This window comes from Leptonychotes weddellii, chromosome 9, assembly GCF_054177405.1.
Source record: "Leptonychotes weddellii isolate Sample4059 chromosome 9, ASM5417740v2, whole genome shotgun sequence".
Classification (NCBI taxonomy): Eukaryota; Metazoa; Chordata; class Mammalia; order Carnivora; family Phocidae; genus Leptonychotes; species Leptonychotes weddellii.
Window position 1 is genome coordinate 27655323 of NC_138377.1, and position 22729 is coordinate 27678051.

Sequence of the window (22729 nt, forward strand, 5' to 3'; positions counted from 1 at the left end):
TTTAAAATATTTTTGTAATGAAGAGTGCGACTCTTATTTTTTGATGTTTAACTGACATCTTTTAAGCCTCATCTCTCCCTCTTGGCCATCTCTCCCACTATGGGCAAGCTGATAAGAAAGCCTGAGTGATCTTTCCTTTGTGCCTGTGGAACTTCAAACCCTTGCTGTAATCACCCTCCCTAGTCACCCTAAAGACCTCAAACCAGTCTTTTCCTGCTCTCTCAAGCCATTTTTGAGCCTGCTTGGGAGCTACCCTGTTCTCCCCAGAAAGCCTTATTATATGATTAATAAATCTTTTCATACCTTCCTGGTGTCTCTGTGCACATTTAAGTCAGATTTGAATAGGGGTCCATGCAGACCCAACAATGTATGTGCAACAATTTTACTAAATGTTTATTGCATACAAAAGAATGTTTTTTAAAGTATAAAAGCAGCAATTTATTTATTTTTTTAGATTTTATTTATTTATTTATTTGAGAGAGAGAGAATGAGAGACAGAGAGCATGAGAGGGAGGAGGGTCAGAGGGAGAAGCAGACTCCCTGCCGAGCAGGGAGCCCGATGCGGGACTCGATCCCGGGACTCCAGGATCATGACCTGAGCCGAAGGCAGTCGCCCAACGAACTGAGCCACCCAGGCGCCCTAAAAGCAGCAATTTAAAAAAGTTCTAGACCTATCACCCAACCTAAGAAATAGAATGTTACCACTATATTTGAAGTGCTTTTCCCTGATTTCATGCCTCACCCTGCATAAACCAGTTCCCTACCCTAACTTTAGCATCAAGGTGTTTTGGATATTTGATTATCACTCCCCTTATTTTATTTTTGCATTTTAACTACAGATATACATATTCCCAAGTTATATATTGTCTTGTATTGTGTGTTTATTTACTCAAAATAGATGAAATCATGCACTATAAACTATTTGGGTAGTTTTCTTGTTGATATTATGTTTAGAAGTTTGGATTCATACAGCTGCATGAATTTATATTCTCTATTATATGTCCATAGTGTGAACAAATTACAAATAATTTATGGATTCTCCCCTTATCTTTTGATCTTATGTATAATATTGCACAGTAAACATTCTTGTACATAAGCTGTGGTGAAAATGTGCAAGGGTTTCTCCAGCATATATGCTTAGGAGTGGAATTTCTTCATCATACAATATCCACGATTTAACTCTATTTGATGGTGACAGATTGATTTCCAATTTCATATCTAACTATTTGGATAAAACAATTTTTATGGCACCATTTATTGAAAGGCTCTTAACCCACTGATCCATGTTATCACTTCTGTCATAAATCAAGTTTGCATATATGAGTTCTCTGTTCTGATATATCAATCTGTTTTTATATGTTTCCAGACAGGTACAATTTGGCCTTATGAAGATAGTTTAGTTATAAGCCTTGATATCTAATAGAGCAAGATTCCTACTTTATTCTTTTTCTTCAGGAGTGTCCTAACTATTCTTGGACCTTTGTTCTTCCATAGAAGTTTTGGAAACAGCTTCTTTAGTCACCAGCCAAGAAAACAAACACCCAAAACTTCTTAGACTTTTAACTGGGATTGAATTGAATTTATAAATCAATTTGAGGAGAAGCGACATCTTTGCAGTGTTGGGTCTATGTATATATAAACATAGCATAACTACCCATTTATAGAAGTCCTTCAAGAAAGTATGACCGTTTTCCTCAGGAAGGTCTTACACGTTTTTGGTAAGAGTTATTCCTAGCTACCTCATTTTTATATACTATTGTAAATGTAAATCTTTTTTCTCAGTTAGGTTTTATATTTTACAAGCTGTGTTTTGATGGTGTATTTAAAGGACTTGTATGTCTTGATTTTGATTCCAAATATAGTAACCGCACAACATTGTCATTCCAGTAATTTATCTATAAGTTGTTGTTTTTTTCTCTACATCTTTGAATAATAACAGTTCTGATTCTTCCTTTCCAGTCCTTGTAACTTTTAACTCTTTCTCTTGCCTTTCACTGGCTAGAACCTCCCGCACAGTGTGGCTTCCTAGTGCTGGGAATGAGACTGGAGAATGGCTATAAATGGACATGAGGGGTTTTTAGGGTAATGGAAATGTTCTAAAATCAGGTTGTGATGATGGTTGTACAACTATAAATATAATAAAATTAATTTAATTATATACTTAAAATTGGTGAATTTTATGGTGTGCAAATTATATCTCAGTGAGGCTGCTTAAAAAAACCAAAACAACAATAAAAGCAGCTGATGTTCCATGACGGTAATCTGACTGACCGGCATCTGAACCTAGACCATTTGGTGTCAAGGTCCCGACTGGTTAGTCCCTGCATGTGAGGCTTCTCTGATGCTTGCATAGCAGGTAGGATAGTAAAGGGGCAGGAGACCCTTGCAAACAAGTCACTGAATGGCTGCCGTCTACCCAGACTGCAGTGCAGGTACCAACCGGCCACAGTCACTGGCCACCACAGTACTGAGGTCAGGGACTCGAGTGGAGTAGCCATGGTGGCACAGATGAAGGCTCTGCGTGGGCACAAAAGCACGGCATCCCTCATCAAAACCGACCTTGCTGCTGCTTCCACCCTCCCTGTCAACCACAGACACTGACGCTGAGCCCTTTTAGTGTGTGACTCTTTGAGGAGACCAACCAGTCACTTAGTGGCGCTTGATTACATCAGACCCCTTCCACCATGAAGGGGCAGCAATTCATTCTGACGTGTTTTCCAAGTGTGCATTTACTTTTCCTGCCTGTGTCAACTTGGTCAGTACCTCTATTCAAGGATTCACAGGATATCTGATTTACTGACATGGGATCTCCCACTTACTGTCACTTCAGATCAAAGGACCCAATTTATGAAAAAAGAAGTTCTGCCGTGGATAGATGCCTGTGTGATTAACTGGTCCTCCTACATCCCACATCATCCATAAGCTGCTAGCCTGATAGAGCAATGAAATGGTCTCAGAAACACAGCGAAGCAACAGTTTGGAGGTGATATCCTACAAAGGTATTCCTTCAGGATGCCGCATAAAGATTAAAGCAGAGGTTGGCAAACTGATTCCAAGGCCAGATCAGGCTTGCTGCTGTTTTACAAACATAATATTATTGGAATACAACCACACGCATCATTTACGTATTGTTTGTGGCTCCTGTCGTGCTAGATAGCAGAATTAAGTAGTTGTGTCAGAGACTGTATGGTCCACAAAGTCTAAAACAGTTACTGTCTGGCACTTTACAGAAAAAGTTGGCTACTTTTTCCTTGAACCACTGATGATTGTATGGTTCTCTGTTACTGCTGGGAACCAAGGAGTGGGAAGGATGGCTCTGTTCCAGCAACCCACTTGGGAAACTTTGGCTTCCAGTTTCTGAAACTTCAGGCTCTTTAGTTGAAGAACTAGAGGTCTTGGTTTCTGGAAAGGGGACACTTCCACTAGGGGAAACATTAATAGTTCCACTAAACTTAAGGCAGTGGCTGCCGTTGATCATTTTGTGCTCATTGCACCAGTAGACTGGCAAGAAGAGAAAAGAGTTACCATGCTTGAAGGGGTAATTGACTTTGATAACCATGAGGAGGTGGGGTTGCTGCTATGGAATGATAGTAGGGAAGAATATATTTGTCACACCTGTGAACTACTGGGGTGTCTCCTGGTAATCTGAACCTCAGTTTTCACTGTAAATTGGCAAGGAGAGCTCAGCTGTGGCCAGACAACAGCATGGTAACCAAAATCTCAGACCCCTCAGGTGACAGACAGTACCGTGCAAGCCACCCAGACCAGCAGAGGTGCTGGCACAAGGTGAGGGGAATATAGACTGGGTAGTAAAGAAAGGAAATGATCAGTATCAGTTCTGACCTCAGAACCAACTGTGGCTGTGGAGACTGTAGTTTATCCCACTAACTTCTCTTTTAAGTTTTCATGGAAATTGTGATCAATCGGAATCCTGAAGTTGCAAAAGAGTGGAGTGAACCTAATGTGTAAAGCACGTGACCTGAATTGTACAAGGGGGTAGAGCACAGCAGACAATGTGGTGCTCTGTCCGGATCTCCTTTTGTTGGCTCGGTGTACTCATTCTTCTCCAACGGCTGCAGGTGATGCTACTGATGCACCCGCACCATTTTCAAGAGGCTTTGCCTCCAGGAGACTGGAGCAGCATCACCAGGAGATAGCTGGAAGTTACGCACTACTTATCCCTGTAGCAGCCTGTAAGCAGTGACTGCCTCATGCGTGAGATGGAGGTGCAAAAACCTCGTTCCCCTGCTCTGAGGTGGGAGAGACCATGGTGTGGTGTATGCGTCAGAGCTCCTGGAGATTTGGGGCTGAGGCTAGACCCAGCTAAAACCACAGTCTTGCTTTGCTTCTGCCATTGGTCTCTTCTGTTGCCACTCATTCCCTTACAGATTTTTTTTTCCTTTTTCTTCTATAGTTTTGAGTTTGGACCTGAAAAGATGCTGTTGATATGCAGATTGGTCTAAAACAGGCAGCCTGGGGTTGTGTTTGGGCCAAGATTTCTCATGTAATTATGTAATTTCTCTCTTAATAAAAAACTTGATTATATCTTTTCTCCTTTGTAAAGTTTGTTCTGTATTTTTCCCCTAATGTCTAAGGTTGGAATGCTTTTGGTTCATTAATCTTGAGCCTTTTGTGTTTACTTAGGAATATACAATTATCCATTTTCTTCAAAGTAAGACTTTAGCAGCATCTCACAAGTATTGAATATGACATTCTTTATCATTCAGTTCTGAGAATTTTCTGATTTCCATTATGACTTTTTTGACCCACAAAGAAATTTTTAAATTTTCAAACACATGGAGGTATTTTCTACTTGTTTGTTTGTTATTGATTTGTAACTTAATTTTATGGTTGTCAAGTATGTGTTCTGTATGATACTGATTTTTAAAAATTTACTGACATTAGTTTTATGCACTGTCATAAATACTGTGTGCTTGGAAAGAATGTACATTCTGCAGCTGTTGAGCACAGTATTTTACACACACACACACACACACGCTTTCCATTAAACTTGTTAATTGTGTTGCTCAGATTCTTTATATTCTTATTTTTTGGTCTATTTAATTTACTATGAGAAATTAGTTAAAATCTTCCTCTGTGATAGTGAAATTGTCTATATGTTTTGAGACTATGTTAGTAAGTACATAAAGTCTAGGATTGTTATATTTTCCTGATGAATCGAAAATTTTATCATTATATAGTGATCATCTTTATCTCTAGAAATGCTTTTTTGCTTTAAAGTCTATTTTGTATGGTATTCGTATCGCTATACCAGATTTCCTTAATATTTTCCTAGTCTGTTTTTCCCATGCTTTGACTTTCACACTTTTTCTGTCCTTTGTGTCCAAAGAGCAGAGAATTGGATTAGTTTTTTTTGCCTTTTTATTTGTATTTAAATTCAATTAATTAACATATAATGTATTATTAGTTTCAGAGGTAGAGGTCATTGATTCATCAGTCTTATATAATACCCAGTGCTCATCACATCACGTGCCCTCCTTAATGTCCATCACCCAGTTACCCCATACCTCCCCTCCGGCAGCCTTCAGTTTGTTTCCTGTGATTAAGAGTCTCTCTTATGGTTTGTCTCCCTCTCTGATTTCGTCTTGTTTTATTTTTTCCTCTTTGAGAATTGGATTATTTTTAATCCAGTCTGACAGTCATTGACTTCAAATTGGATAGTTTAGACAATTTCCATTTATTTGGGTCAGTTTTATATTTGGTATAGTAGATATCATCAACATAGTCAGTGACCCTTCCTAACCCCCTCCTTACAAGCCCTGTCTCTTCTAAGCCTATTCCTATTGAAGTATTATAACCCCATTGACATCTAAGTCTGTTAAGAGACTTGGCCTTAATGATGATGATTTTTTTTTAACCAATTAAAAGTGAGTAGAAATAAATGTACTACTTCTGAGTAGAAGCTTGTAGAGTCACAATGTTATTCTGAGTTTTTCTGTGTCACCATACCTGTAGGTTCCAGACTGAAGCCATTCCTTCAGTCTGGGTTCCAGATTGAGTATCGAAGGCCAGTCAAAGACTGGCATGCAATATGCGTGAGAAACAGATTCCATAAGTCACTGAGATTTGGGGATTACTTATTATTGCAGGATAACCTTACAAGATCTGATGCTTGAACAAAACAGAGGTTGGGGGCACTGACCCTCACACAGTAAAAAATCTGCTATAACGTTGACTCCCCCAAAACTTAACTACTAATAGCCTACTGTTGACCAGAAGCATTACCAATAACATAAACAGGTAATTAACATATATTTTATATGTTATATGTATTATATACTATATTCTTAAAGTAAGCTAGAGAAAAAATGTTATTAGAAAATCATAAGGAAGAGAAAATACATTTACAGTACTGTACTGTAAGAAATCTGTAGATAAGTGGACGCATGCCATTCAGACCCATGTTGTTTTAGGGTCAACTGTACATTTAAATGTATTTCTACCCTAGGGGCGCCTGGGTGGCTCAGTTGTTAAGCGTCTGCCTTTGGCTCGGATCATAATCCCAGGGTCCTGGGATCGAGCCCCGCATCAGGCTCCCTGCTCCGCGGGAGGCCTGCTTCTCCCTCTCCCACTCCCCCTGCTTGTGTTCCCTCTCTAGCTGTCTCTCTCTCTCAAATAAATTAAATCTTAAAAAAAAAAAATTATTTCTACCCTATTATTTTCTGTCCTCTATTGCTCTCTCTCTGTATTCCTTTTTGTCTTCTATTGTACTTTCTTCTTGATTGATTTTAATTTTTTCATTCTTTTTCTCCCCTAAGAGTTTAGAATTATAGTCTATATTCTTTTATTTCCCTATATATTTTAACTTGTATACCAGTGTCCATTAGGATAGACTATATTATGGACTGGGAATAAACAATCCCAAATTCTTAGTGGCTTAGAACTATAAAGGTTTCCATGCTCCCTCTGCACTATAGGCTGATGGAAGATTGACCATTTGAGAGCATCAGTGATAGTAGCAAGATCAGAGAATGGACAGTTTGTGGTCGTGCTTAAATACATCTGCCTTGGATCACTTCCCATAGATCACTGGACGAGAGTCACATGACCACACCCAAGTTAGCGGGACCAGGGAAGTGCAATCCTCTTATGTGAGTAGAAGGAAAGGGAAACTTGAAATACTGGTGAGGAGATAATAATGTCGACCATAATTTGCTTTTCTGCTCACCAAATGTTTGGGTCATTCTTTCTCTCATGTAGATTAAGCTTACTCCCACCTCAAAGGAGAGCTGCCCCAAATTCCCATTTAGTCAGAAAGTTTAGCTCAGGATCAGGTTTCCTCTATATTGTAGGGTAGCATGGATACACAACAATCTCTGCAACAGATCTGGATGTGCTTTCTCTTGATAACAAACCCTTTGAGCCAAAAAGAAAAATTGGGTGTGTTACATGTTCCCAGTATACAGTGATGAAACAGGCATGGTATAAATAGAAAAATACTAACATTTGGAAAAGACTCTGTGATATATAGCAATCACCGGTCCATAGCAGTTTTGAAATTCTGGTGGGCACAAATGGTTAAAGCCCTCCATCTTTGGGGTGGGAAGAAAGTGAAGGGACTTCTTTTTCCATTGTTCTCTGTGGCCCTGACTCTACCTTCAGAAATTTCTTCCTTTTGTATTATTATTCTTGGCCCCATCTGAAAGAGAGGGCAATAGAATCTCCTTGTGGGCCATGCAGTTTTCTCAGCCTTTTGTCACCCTACTTCCTCTGGCAATAAAACTTCTCAAAACTGAATAGACTTGATTTCAGTCAGCTGTATGTGCCAGGATCCATATCTGCACTTCTTTATCAGTGTGCTTTCTTAGAGTGTTATATTTCTCACATCTGACATATATTCCTGTGTCCCCATCCCCTTTAATATCAGATAACTTGAGTCTATTGGATGTCACTGGGAAGAACACATACTTTAGCTATTTACTCTGAGTGATTTTATCTAAATGAACAATTTGCTGGATATCACACCCTTAATTTGCTTTTTGCCCTGAAGGTCTTAATCCATCCAGTGGTTTTCACGAAGTTATAATGAACACTGATTTGACCTTTGCTTCAAGGCTGAGTTATAATTAGCCTTTGTTGCTCAAAGGTTTTCTTACATTTAGCTTTGACATTTTAGGGTGGTGAGGAAGTTTTCTTTTCCATCTCTGAAAGTCCATCATGAGTTTTCATATTCTCTCTACTCCCTTTTATTCCTGTTTGTAAACATACAAATTATTTCCTGAACCCAGGAAATGGCCAAATGCAGCTAATTACCAACACTCACTAGTAAAGTTTGTTTTCCAACTTCTTCCCTTAGAGCCACATATAACTTTATTAGGTACATGATAGGTCTCCCAACTTAGGGCAGATGACTTTTTACCAAACATTTTGATATTACATGTTGCTCACCTTTAGTACACATTTCCCCACTGCTTTCAGTACTAATGCTTGTTTCTTTTGGGATAAAGTATATTATATGAACAACCCTAAATTCCCAGAAAGAACCAAGATTTCATCCTCACTCTTGGGTTACAGGTTGTTGAGGGTTCAACAGGAGTAGTCTAGTCACTGGTCACAGCAGCAAGGGAAGAGAGAATGGATACTCAAACTGACTCATAAATACTTCTTGGAAGTGGTACTTTGTCCATATTTCATTGATCAAAGCTAGTTTCATGGCCAAGGCTAACTTCCAGTAGGCAAGGAGGTACAGGCCCCCAACATTCCCCAAAGGAGAGGAGAATCATAAATACTGAGGAGTAGCATTACTGTCTGTAACAAAATATAAAGTTATCTTAAGCCTCTTCTAAAATAATATAAGGGCATTAGAAAACTTTAAATCTGAATTTTCCAAACTTATATATTTCCCAGGATATTTATTTTTTTAAAAAATGTTCTCCCAAATTAGATATTATTTTAATGCTGTTTTCTCCAGTCAGTATTTATTTAGAGTCATTCATATATTTACCACTTTATTCTCCCATATCACATTTTCTTACTAAATTCAATTTCTTTTTGTGTGTGTGACATAAAGACTTTAGAGTCCTTCAACTGAGCCTGTTAGTAGCAAATTATTTTTGTTTGAAAAGTTTTATTTCACCCCTTTTCTTCTAAGTGAGAATTCTCTTGGGTACTCAGTACTAGGTTTTCTCAGGTTTTGAAGGTGTGATTTCCGTGTCTTATGGCCAGTACCACTGTTGTTGAGAATTCAGCTGTTTGTAAAACTGCCAGTACTTTGTATCTACTCACCTTTCTTTTTAGCTTCTTTTAGGGTCTTCTTTTCTTGCCCTTCTGTAAATGCACTACACTTTGTCTCAGTGTGGAAGTCTAATTTATCCAGCGTGGGATTTGGAAATCTTAATCTGAGCATTCTTATCTTTCATCAGTCTGGAAATTTTTCAACCTGTATCTCTAGGAGTATTCCTTTACCAATTCTGTCTGGAAAGTCTGATTAGATATAAGATAGGTCTTCTTACTCTAATGTCTAGGGATTTTTCACCTACCTTCTAGTATTTATCTTTTTGTCTTTCACTCTACCTTGGTCTTGGATAATTTCCATTACTTTCTTGTTAGGACACCTATATGCATATAAAAAGTTGGGAGGATTGAAAAAACTATCCAGGTGTTTAAATTAGTTTGCAATGTGAGCGTGGAACTGGATATATAGTTTACCATACTGTTAAGTATGGAATTGAATTTTCCATTTTTTTTTGCTTGCTTTCTTATTTATTCTGTTACTTCTATTTATTTTTATTCTTTTTTTTTAAATTCTGTTACTTTTAAACAGATACTCTAGAAAGACCATTAGAGAACTGATGTTTGTTTATGACCCTTTAAACTACAATGACCTATCACTGATTTCCATCCCATATATAGAATCTTCAGCATTTTCTATTCCAGGCAGTTACCTTAGCCCTTTCCTACTTTGTCCATTTCCTTGTTTTTACTTCTTACTTGAATCCAGAGTATATTCAGGTTCTGACCTTTATATCTCATTTTAAACCCAAAGTTGACCTCTTAGACTTGAACACAAATTTAACCTTCTGAGTTTTTGTATCTTGATACTCCCTAGAATTTGCCTTTTGTTCACATCCTTGCCCTTTCTACTTTTTTTACTGTCATAACTGAATTATTACACTGGACCAGATCCTACGCTATTAGCCACCTGACTTGTGCCCTGGAAAAGTATTCCCCACTCAAAAAAGAACAGTCAGGAAGGAAAAGATAACCTCAGTTCCACCTGTGACCACTCTTCTGACAGTGAACAAAGTTTGGTACTTAAGCCATATACTCTTAAGATTTTGTGTTTTACTCTTGGCTGTGTTGGTATTAATATGATGGCATATCTTATTATGTACCAGGTATAGAGTTGTTGACCTCATGTTTAGCAAGTGTTCTCTGCTATTCCTAGATAGCTTGTTCATAGGTTATTTTTATGCACACAGATTTTCCGGGCTTTAGAGTTACAGTTCATTTCAGTGCTCCAAACGTGGCATCTAGTTCCAAGGAAACATCTTCCCTTTGTGTGCACATTTTCATCTCAAATAAAGTACTGTGGACAGAGGAATGCATGGTTCTCAGCGAGGCTCGTGACATGTGAAAACTCCCAAAGCTAGGAAAGGGTTCAGCTCTATGCAGGTTAAAAACCCCAGTGGGAAGAAGTCATGGTGTTCTTACCAGAGTAAGAAAAGATGGATGCAGAGGGAAAAAAAAAAACCAACCCGAGATGTTTACTACCATTTATTACTGTGGGTTGGACAAACTGGCTACAAAAGGATTTCCACTCCTTGAGCTTTCTTTTCCTATGCCTTTGAGTAACTGATTGTATCTCTTAATCCTCTCCCTTGCTCTGTGGGTTAGACAAGCAGCTTGGACCTTGAGTACCTTGAAGGGTAGCTGTGGCACCTGTTTCCTATAACCCTAGCAGAGTTTCCACTTCTTCCCAAGCCCTGTTCCATTCCTTGGGATTTTCCATTCTCTAGATCACCACAAGGTATAGGAGGCCTAAGCAATGATGAGTATAAAGAAGAGAGACTTGAGGAGGGCACTTGAAGTAATGAGCACTGGGTGTTGTATGCAACTGATGAATCACTGAATTCTACCTCTGAAACTAATAATACAGTATGTGTTAAATAAATTGAGTGTAAATGATTTAGAAGATGAAGAGAGACTAGAGTGAATTAGCCAGTTGGTTAGTCCAAGACAACCTTGGCTCAATTTACCAATCCTACCACATGGGGGCAATAGGAAGCAAGAAAGAAGGAGTTATGCCTAAGACCTTTTAATACACCATGCCTACCAATCAGTAACTGGCCCAAACAGAATCCCAGAATTTGACAAAATATTAGCAACTCCCCCTCAGGATTGGGGAAGAGCAAGAAGGGAGTGTGAAAGAAGGGAATAAAGATTTTTTTTCTACTTCAGTATACATTTTCCCAGTTATTTTTCTAAGCATAGGGGATAATGTTGTTTAGTAATTGTTTTTTTACTTAAGAGTATAATTTTCATGTCCTTAAATATCTGATAGCACATAATTTTTAATCACTGGATAAATTTCCAGTCAAAGGACATAATATATCTAACCAAACCACTATTTTTGGATAGTTAAGGTATTTCCAGATTTTCTATATTATAAATAATGATGGTGTAATTAATTTATATAGGGTTAAATCATTATCAAAAATTATAGTTATTTCCTGTGTACAAATTATGTAGATGAAAGTGCTGGATTAAAATGAATATAGATTTTTGAGGCTAAACATTGCTAAATTCTTTAGGAAGTGTATACCAATCTATACCCCACAAATAACATATTAGTTATTTATTTCTGTCTTTACCATGCCAACACTTGGTGACTTTTTAAATCTTTGCCCAGTTGATTCTCTGTTTATTCATATTTCTTAAATTGTAATGAGGTAAATATTTCATCTTATTAGCATTATAACATTTTATTTACATATTTATTGTTTTTTAAATTTCTTTTTTTGAATTTCCCATGAGTATATTTGATGCAGACATACTTACCTTTTCTGTCATTTTGGTCTGGTCTGGTTATATGGCACCCCTGTCAATTCCCAGGACAAGAAACCATTAGCAAAAAAAAAGGAATTTGTATCATTGTGTTTTTGAAAAAGCACTTAATTTCTTATGCTGCGGTTTGTTTAGGTTCTCTTTTTCTCTCCCACATCATTAACCTCCTCCACTTTCCACCCCACCATCAATTTCCCCATCACGGGGCTGCTCCTTTAAAGAGTTTGTGGAGACACGGAGATCCGCCCCATTCAGAGTCCTCACAACAGGAAATTGAGCCCAGCACTCTGCTACCTGATAAAGCGTCCTTTTCTGACCTTTCTTGGTCTTCTGGTTTGTGATACACAGGCTTTCATTCAGTTTCCTGTGCAGCCTGTTCTGATGAATTCACCACAGAGTCACTTTCACTATCAATGGATCCATCATATTAAAATAGTACCTCAGAGCTGGGTGAGGCAGGGAGGAGGAAGAGAAGAGAAAGAAGAATGAGCAGAAAAGAGAGAGGAGGGTAAGGCGGGAATCCTGATGCTTCATGGGAAAAATTTAACTGGACTGCCCTGGAAATAGACTCCACTTATTTTTGGATCTGTTCTATCTAGTGTATTTGACAGCTGGAGTAGATGATGATGATGATGATGATGATGATGATGAATTTTAACATTTCTTCCTCTTTATGACGGAGTTATTTTTAGGAATGATCATGAAATGAAGTAAATAATAATAATGGCCAGGAAAAAAATGTAAACGGTGAACATTTTCTTTTATTGAATGTCATATATCATGTCAGTAAAAATAAAAGTAAAAATTCCATTTCAAAAAAGGGAAAAAGAGAGTGGAAATTTTCTTTTATTGAACTCCCCATAGTCATCATACAATTGAAAAAGTTTTAAAGGGTGAAATATATAGGGCAGTACAAAAGACAAAGAGTAGTAGGTTAACACTTGTTGAATGCATACACACACACACACACACACACATACGTATATATTTGAAAAAATACAGTAAAACTTATGCCCTCATATTGGATAATCATATTAATGAGTAACAACATTACAGTTTCTGTTTGAGCCTTAACTTCTGCAGATTTGTCAATGGCTTTATCAGAATTCATTTTCACATGCTCATATTTAATGGACAGTTTAGCAAGACCTGTTATTAACTTTTTATTAATTTTAACTTCAAAAGTTGTTTTGTTTTTTTTTTTTTATTCATGAGAGACAGAGCGAGAGAGAAAGGCAGAGGGAGAAGCAGGCTCCCAAGGAGCAGGGAGCCCGATGCGGGACTCGATCCCAGGACCCTGGGATCATGACCTGAGCCGAAGGCAGACGCTCAACGATGGAGCCACCCAGGTGCCCCCTATTACAAATTTTTTGTTTAAAGCTTTTCTGAGTTGAGACAAGTGAAAGGATTCACAGAGGCCAAAAATAATGCTAGAAGGAACTCCCAAGAAGTAAGAGAGAACCCAGGTCTGCTTTCCCCCTAATGGTTTCTCCTAATCCCTGGAGATTTTGATCTTTGGGGGCTTGAATGCCTGTATTATGCAAGGACAAGGAGGTAAAGTCTTGGACCTCAGAAGTCTAACAAGATCTCTTCATAAAGCCAGACCCCAAGGGGAAAATGAAAAACAAACCTGCTACAAAAAGGAGAGAGAGGATAATTACTTGTCTCAAACTTGTAACAAAGGAGAGGTGGGTAATCTCCCATGAAAAAGTTATAGTAACAGGCATACCCGAAGTAGGTTTGAGGCCAAAGTCATACAATCTATGTGACCCCTAGAAATCTCTAAAAACTTTCAACAGAATTTAAGGTTATCCAGATTGGTACAGTGCCCTTAGGCAACTAGTAGGAGCAAAAACAAATCTTTGTAGGAATGCAACTTCAACCAAATCCCAAAGCATTCCCAAAGATTCTAAACTGAATGAATGAATGAACGAACAAATAAATAAATAGCTCTAGGAAAAACAGATCATAGGGCAGAAATAAGGCCCCATAAGTGACTGCCAAAGAAACAACAGTAGTATTAGGCCCCTAAAGACTTAAAATATTCAAGTTGTCATATATAGATTATAAAATAAACATGCTTAATATATTTAAAGAAATTTTTTAAAGCTTAAAATATATTCAAAGAATAAAAGAATTTGAAGAGGGACCACTAAGATTTGGAAAACAACCAGCAAGAATTTCTAGAAATGAAAAACATGATAATTAGACCGATAAAACTCAGTGGAGTTAGAACAGTTTAGAGAAATTAGTGTACTGAAAGATACATTCAAAGAAATTACCCAAAATTCAAATTATCCAGAAAATCGAAAAATGAAATATTAGACGAGGCTAGAACTACAGGTTCTAACAAGCATCTATTCAGAGTCTAATACAGAGGGACGCCTGGGTGGCTCAGTTAAGCATCTGCCTTCAGCTCAGGTCATGATCCCAGGGTCCTGGGATTGAGCCCTGCATTGAGCTCCTTGCTCAGCAGGGAGTCTGCTTCTCCCTCTCCCTCTGCTGCTCCCTCTGCTTGTGCTCGCTCTCTCTCCCTCTCTGTCAAATAAAAAAATAAATCTTAAGAGAAAAAGAAGAAAAAGATAATCTTTAAAACAAGCAGAAGCAACTCAAAATATTTGAGCTCATGGATGTGTATCAAACATTGCACTCTAAATTTGGAGAATTAAAATTCCTTTCAAATTCATGAAACTTATATGAGAATTAACCATACTACCACATTCTCAGACCACAATACAATTTAGTTAGAAATTTTTTAATATGGCAAAAACATTTAGATATTTTAGAATATATATACACACTTCTAAACAACTCAGTCTGTATTTAGATATTTTAGACTATACATACATACTTCTAAACAACTCATTAGTCAAAGAAGAAGTCCTGATAGTAATAAAAATATTTAGAAATAAATTATAATAAAATATTAAGTGCAATAAAGGTCTTACTCCATTGGTAATGTTTGCCAAAAATTTTCAGGTCCCACCGCTCCTTCCCAGGCTGTCCTGCTGCTGGGCAAGCAGATAAGAAAGCTTGGATGTTCCCTCCCTCCTCTGGTACTAGTAAGACATTGAAGCCACATAAGCTCCAGTCGACATGAGGGAGCTCCTACCTCAATGCCACTTAACTACCATAAAATCCCAAGCCAGTTGCCCCTTCCTGCTCTCTCAAGCCATCTTTGGAGCTACTTTGAAGCTTGCCTTACTCCCCAGAAAACCTCATTATGTGAGTAATTTTCATACTCTCTCAGTATGTACATGTGTGGTGTCATCAGTCTCAACATCAAAGCCAAATTTGGGGTGAATCCTGCATCCCTCCTCTGTAGGGGACTACATGTTTATATATCAAAGCTTTCTCTGTAAGTACTGCTGGGCTTACAGGGATATTTATAGTCTTAAAAGATATATATATTGGAAAAGAAGGAAGGTTGAAAATTCATAAGCTAAGTATCCAATTTAAGAAGTTAGGAAAAGAATTGAGAACAAACCCAAAGAAAGGCAGAGAGGAAGAAATTAATAAATGAATATAAAATTGAAAGACTCATCAAAGATACAAACTGGTTATTCAAAAAGACATAAAACTGGTAACTTTTGGAATGCCTGGCTGGCTCAGTTGGTAGAGCATGTGACTCTTGATCTCAGGGTTGTGAGTTCAAGCCCCATGTTGGGTGTGGAGATTACTTAAAAATAAAATCTTTTTTAAAAAAAGGTAACTCCCATCCAGGTACTAACCAGGCCCGACCCTGCTTAGCTTCCAAGATCAGACGAGATCAGGTGCATTCAGGGTGGTATGGCCATAGACATAAGATGAAACCAGAGAGGGAGACAAACCATAAGAGCCTTCTTAAGCATAGGAAAGAAACTGAGGCTTGCTGGAGGGGAGGTGGGGGGGGATGGGGTAACTGGGTGGTGGGCATGAAGGAGGGCACGTGATGGAATGAGCACTGGGTGTTGTATGCAACTGATGAAATCACTGAACTCTACCTCTGAAACTAATAATACACTATATTGTTAATTAATTGAACTTAAAATTTAAAAAAAGGAACCTCCCTCCCCCAAATTTTTTTTTTTAAAGATTTTATTTATTTGCGAGAGAGAATGAGAGACAGCACGAGAGGGAGGAGGGTCAGAGGGAGAAGCAGACTCCCTGCCGAGCAGGGAGCCCGATGCGGGACTCGATCCCGGGACTCCAGGATCATGACCTGAGCCGAAGGCAGTCGCTTAGCCAACTGAGCCACCCAGGCGCCCCACCCCAAAAAAATTTTTTTAAAAAATTTTAAAAAGGTAACTCTTTAGCAAAGATTACCAGGGAAAAAAGAGAATAAACAAATAAAAAATACTACAACTACAGAGATCAAAAAGACAACAAAATGAAAACTTTTTGATAGCACATTTGAAAACTTAGATGAAATTGGGGCACCTGGGTGGCTCAGTTGGTTAAGCATCTGCCTTAGGCTCAGGTCACGATCCCAAGGTTCTGGGATCGAGCCCCGCATCGCGCTTCCTGCTCAGTGGGGAGCCTGCTTCTCTCTCTCCCTGTCTGCCACTCCCCCTGCTTGTGCTCGCTCTCTCTCTCTCTGTCAAATACATAAAATCTTGAAAAGAAACGAAAAGAAAACTTAGATGAAATTAATAAAGTCCTAGAAAATTGAACTTGCCAAAACTGACTTTAGAATAAATAGGAAGACTGAATAGTCTACAAATGATAAGAAAACTGAATGAGTAGATAATTTCCAGTTCATACAAGATGGTGTAGATTTGTTTCTCCCTGCTCCTTCCCACTAAGTACAACCATATACCCTGGAAATAACACAAAAGGTAACCAAAGGAGAACTCTAAAAGGTTGTAAAAAGAAGCAAACTGGTTTGGAATCTCAATAGCCAGCAGCAGGGCATTTTACAGACACCTCCCGTAACAAAAGAAGGCAACTCAGACCCAGTTGCTTCCCAACACCCAACTTAGCAACAAAAAGTAGTCTAGGTTGGCTCATTCACCACTTCCCATAGCCCCCTCTACAGGTATCAAACATGGAAACACCATCAAGTGAGCCTGGCACCACTGGGAAGGAGCCCTGTAGTGGTTAGAAATAGCACTTGTCTGGGCCTGAGATTCACTTCCCCCACCAAGAAATCCTGGGACAGCTGAGCAGTACCGGACCCTTGACCCCTATCACAATATGCATCCCAAGCAGGAAAGCCTCTGTCCTTGTGGGCCTGAGACTCCCCTCTCCTAGTCAGAGACACTAGAGAAGCCACATAACCTGAACAGGAGAGACACTATTAACAGTAGCAGGGCATAGTAAGCCTTTTTTCCTCCATCGGCCTGAGATTTCCCTTCTCCATCCAGAGCCACTAGGGTGGCCAGGAAGGAGGGTGGGAGGAGAAGTGATCAGCAAGAGGGACCCCACCACAACAAGCTGCCCAGCCAGGGAAGCTTCTTTGTCCATGCAGACCTAAGATTCCCTTCTCCTTGCTGGGGAACACTAGATGGTACAGGCTGCAGAAATCCTTCTGTTTTCTCAGGCAGCAACAGCAGGAACAAGTTGGGAACCCAACTGTCACCTGATAAAGCAAGTAGACCAAAATAATACCATAAGGGCTCTGAAAATTAAACTGTCATTGGAACTACAGCCCACAAAAGTTGGGTAGAACTTGCACGCTAAGCCTAAGCAAGGTAAATGCCTGCTAAAATAAAGTATTTATTCATTTATTTATTTATTTTAAAGATTTTATTTATTTGACAGAGAGAGACACAGCAAGAGGGGGAACACAAGCAGGGGGAGTGGGAGAGGGGGAAGCAGGCTTCCCGCAGAGCAGGGAGCCCGATGCGGGGCTCGATCCCAGGACCCTGGGACCATGACCTGAGCCAAAGGCAGACGCGTAATGACTGAGCCACCCAGGCGCCCCTAAAATAAAGTATTTAAATAGGGACCAGGATTTTTTTTTTAACATAACAGGCAAAATGTCCAGGTGTAATTGAAAATCATGCATCATACCAAGAACCAAGAAAATCACAACTTCAGTGAGAAAAGACGATCATCTAATATCAATACATAAATGAATCAGATGTTGGAATTACCTGACAAGGACTTTTTTTTTTTTTTAAGATTTTCATTTATTTATTTGCCAAAGAGAGAGCGAGCACAAGCAGGGGGAGCGGCAGGCAGAGGAAGAAGTAGGCTCCCCACTGAGCAAGGAGCCTGATGCAGGACTCAATTCCAGGACCCTGGGATCAGGACCTGAGCCGAAGGCAGACACTTAACCTACTGAGCCACCCAGGTGCCCTGTGACAAGGACTTTTTTTTTTTTAAGATTTTATTTATTGGGGTGCCTGGCTCCAATCAAGCCCCACATCAGGCTCCCTTCTTAGCACGGAGTCTGCCTCTCCTCCCTCTATCCCTCCTCCCGGGTGCTCGCTCTCTCCTCCCCTTTTTTAAAAAAGATTTTATTTATTTGAGAGGGGGAACACAAGCAGGGGGAGTGGCAGGGGGAGAGGGAGAAGCAGGCTCCCCACTGAGCAGGGAGGCCAATGTGGGACTTGATGCGGGGCTTGATCCCAGGACCCCAGGATCAGGACCGGAGCCAAAGGTAGACGCTTAACTGACTGAACCACCCAGGCACCTCTCTGATGAGGATTTTTAAAGAGGCCATTATAAAATGCTTTAACAATCATTACAATTCTCTTCAAACAAGAAAAAACAAAATCTGAGCAAAGAAATAGAAGTTATTAAAAAAGAAACATTGAAATTATAGAACTGAAAAATGCAATAAAAGAATTCTTTTATATTGCTGGATTAAATAGTAGAATGGAGATGACAGAGGATAGAAGTAGTGAACTTTAGCACAAATCAACAGAATTTACCCAGCATGACAAGAAGTAAAATACGCTGGGGGAAAAAGAAGACTAGAGCTTCAGAGACTCAGGGACCTCTGAGACAATGCAAACATTCAAATTACCAGAGTCCCAGAAGAATAGGAGAGAGAGTGGGACTGAAAGAGTATTCAAAGAAATAATAGCTGAAAATGTCCCAAATTTGGCAAAAGACACAAACCTACATATTCAAGAAGGTGAGTGAATCCCAAACACATAATTAAACTTCTGGAAACTGAATAAAAAGAAAAAAAAAATCTTGAAAACAGAAATTGTTACCAAACTCCAAGTTCAACTGCCCATCACTTGAAAAGCTAATACTCAAGAGACGAATTTTGATTGGAAAGGAATATGAGCTCTATTCAGGAGGCCGGCTACCTGGGGAGAAGGTGGACTCTTGTCCAAAGGCCAACTTAAAGGTTTCTGCCTGGCTCAGGGGTTTTTAAAGGAGTTTAGGACAGTTAATCAGTAAAGGGAGTGCAGTGATCCATAACATTTCTTGATTATGTACAGACTCAATGGTGCCGGCTACAGATGTTATCTCAGTGCCTGGAGGTTGTGCAAGGGGGTCTGGTTCCTTGGTGCCCAGGGTGGGAGGGCATTGTGCGAGAGTATTTGGTGATATGCAGCAGGGCTCTGTTTTAGGAAAGAATGCATGATCTATAGATAAACAAAGAAAGGTTTAGTTAATCGCAGGGGCTAAGGGTGCCTGCTTGGAAACTACTAGGTTGGCCAGAGGGGCCAAGGCGGCTTCAAAATGATGTGCTACCTATAAAGAATACTAATTTCAATGGCAGCAGACGTTTCATAAAAAACATGCAGGTCCAGAAGGAAGTGATGAATTTTTCAAGTGGTGAAAGAACAGAAGTGTCAACCATGAATTCTATATCCTGTGAAACTACCCTTCAGAAATGAAGAAGAAATAAAGACACACTTGAAGGAAGGAAAAATAAGAATTTGTCTCTAGCAGACCTACCCTTAAAGGTTAGCTAAAGGAACTTCTTCAGAGAGATAAATAATAAAAGAGGAATCTTGGAGCATCATGAAGGAAGAACAATGGAAAGAACAGAAATATGGGTACACACAGTAGACTGTCCTTCTCTTCATGAGTTTTAGAAATCATATTTGAAGATTTTATTTATTTATTTGACAGAGAGAGGAGAGAGCACAAGCAGGGGGAGCAGCAGGCAGAGGGAGAGGGAGAAGCAGGCTCCCTGCAGAGCAGGGAGCCTGATGCAGGGCTTGATCCCAGGACCCTGGGATCATGACCTGAGCTGAAGGCAGATGCTTAACCGACTGAGCCACCCAGGCGTCCCTAGAAATCACATGTGATGACCAAAACAAAAATTATAACACCATCTGATACTCAAGACAATGATATTTAAAAGTGGAGAATGGGGGCACCTGGGTGGCTCAGTCGGTTAAGCCGCTGCCTTCGGCTCAGGTCATGGTCCCAGGGTCCTGGGATCGAGCCCCACATCGGGCTCCCTGCTCGGCGGGGAGCCTGCTTCTCCCTCTGCCTCTGCCTGCCTCTCTGCCTACTTGTTCTCTCTCTCTCTCTGTCAAATAAATAAATAAAATCTTTAAAAAAATAAAAAATAAAATAAAAAATAAAAAAATAAAAGTGGAGAATGTAAAGAGACCTAAATAGAAGTAAAGTTTCCGAACTTCACTTGAAATGCTCAAATGTTGCTACTAGTAGAACATAAGTCACATATTTATAATACTTAGAGCAACCAGTATGAAAAGTATACAAAGAGACACAAACACTATAAATAAGATAGAATCCTAAAAAATGTTCAAATAACCCACAGAAAGGCAAGAAAAGGAAACAAATGAATGAGAACTAGAGGAAGCAGAAACAAATAATAAAATTGCAGACTTAAGCATTATCAATAATCACCTTAAATGTAAATGGTCTAAATACAACAATGAAAAGACAGAGATAAGTGGGGTGGAAAAAATAAACATGACTCAAAAATATGCTGTGTACAAGAAATTCACTTCAAATTCAATGAAATGGGTAGGTTGAAAATAAAAGGATTGAAAAGGATTGAAAAAGATTTATCTTGCGAACATTGATCTAAAACCAGGAGTGGCTACATTAATATCTGATAAAGTAGATTTCGAAGCAAAGAATATTACTAGAGAGAAAGAGGAATATTACACAATGATAAAGGAGCAATCCACTAGGAAGATATATTAGTTCCCTAAGACTGCTGTAACAAAGTACCACAAACTGGGTGGGTTAAAACAATATAACTTTTGGGCACCTGGGGGACTCAGTAGGTTAAGCATCTGCCTTCGGCTCAGGTCATGATCCCAGGGTGCTGGGATCAAGCCTTGCATTGGGCTCCCTGCTCAGGAGGGAACCTGCTTTTCCCTCTCCTGCTCCCCCTGCTATGCTCTCTCTCTCTTTCTATCAAATACATAAATAAATAAATCTTTTAAAAATATATATAAATTTATTATCTCACAGTTCTGTAGGGTAGAAGTCTGAAATTAAAATGTTGGCAAGGCCATGCTCCCTCTGAAACTTGTAGAGGAGAATCCTTCTCTTTGTCTTCTAGCTTCTGGTGTTTGCCAGCAATCTGGCATTCCTTGGCTTGTAGATGTATTAGTCTTAATTTCTGCCTGTCATCACATGGCTCTCTCCCCCTGTGTCTGTCTGTATCCAATTTTTTTTCTTTTAAAGCCCTCCCTAATCCAGTATGACCTCGTTATAACCTGATTACACCTATTTCTAAGTGAGGTCACATTCACAGATAGCAGAGTTTATGACTTCAACATACCTTTTGGGGGACACAATTCAACTCTTAACAGAAGATATAATTATCTTAAATGTGTATGGACTCAACAACAGAGCTTCAAATTACATGAAGCAAAAACTGATATAGCTGAAAGGAGAAATAGACAAACCACAATTACAGCAAGGGACTTAAACAGCCCCTCTCAGAAACTGATAGAACAACGAGACAGAAAATCAACAAGATCCTATTGAATGATTGTGTTGAATTCTACCTAGCAATCAAGAAATAGATAATCCCATCTTAAACCAACTCTTCCAGAAACTTACAAAAGAGAGAATACTCTTCAATTTATTTTTAGAAACTGGTATAATCATAATTAAACCCATGAAAGAGAATACAAGAAAGAAAATTATAGGTAATGCTCAATAATGAATACAGATTTAAAATTTTTAAATAAAATATCCGCAAACTGAATTTAGCAACATATAAAAAAGATACTACATTATGACTAAGTTTAATTTATTCTGGTAACCAATATTGGTTCAACATTTGAAAATCAATTGATATAATTCACTACATTAACAGATTAAGAAGACCATATCACCAGGTCAAGTTATACAGTTACTAGGTTAAATTTCAACACTCATTCATGACTTTAAAAAAACCTTGTTAGCAAACTAAAAATGGGGGCACCTGGGTGGCTCAGTTTGTTAAGCATCTGCCTTTGGCTCAGGTCATGATCCCAGAGTCCCATGAATGAGCCCTGCATCGGGCTCCCTGCTCAGCAGGGAGTCTGCTTCTCCTTCTGCCCCTCAACCTGCTCATGCGCAATCTCTCTCAAATAAATAAATAAAAATCTTTAAAAAATTTTTAAAAAATAGGGGTGCCTGGGTGGCTCAGTCATTGGGCATCTGCCTTCGGCTCATCAAGCTGTAATCAAGACAGTATGGTACTGGCACAAAAACAGACACATAGATCAATGGAACAGAATAGAGAGCCCAGAAATGGACCCTCAACTCTATGGTCAACTAATATTCGACAAAGCAGGAAAGAATGTCCAGTGGAAAAAAGACAGTCTCTTCA

The 22729-nt window shown here is 39.0% G+C and overlaps 1 protein-coding gene across 6 annotated transcripts in view; it reads left to right on the forward strand.

Moving 5' to 3' along the window:
* Window positions 1–22729, forward strand: part of COX16 (cytochrome c oxidase assembly factor COX16) — a 93886-nt gene that overhangs the window by 58073 nt on the left and 13084 nt on the right. For 2 of the 6 annotated variants that reach the window (XR_014148391.1, XM_081830339.1), the window contains one exon: window positions 2831–4550. The exons of 1 other annotated variant lie outside the window; for it this stretch is intronic. Coding sequence is in view for 2 of the 5 variants with exons in the window: in XM_081830339.1 (XP_081686465.1) it covers window positions 2831–2851 (21 nt within the window). In the remaining 3 variants the exon portion in view is untranslated. Of the gene's footprint in view, window positions 1–2830; window positions 4551–22729 lie in introns of those variants that run through there. 3 more of the 6 variants (XR_014148393.1, XM_081830340.1, XR_014148392.1) reach the window with 2 other exon arrangements.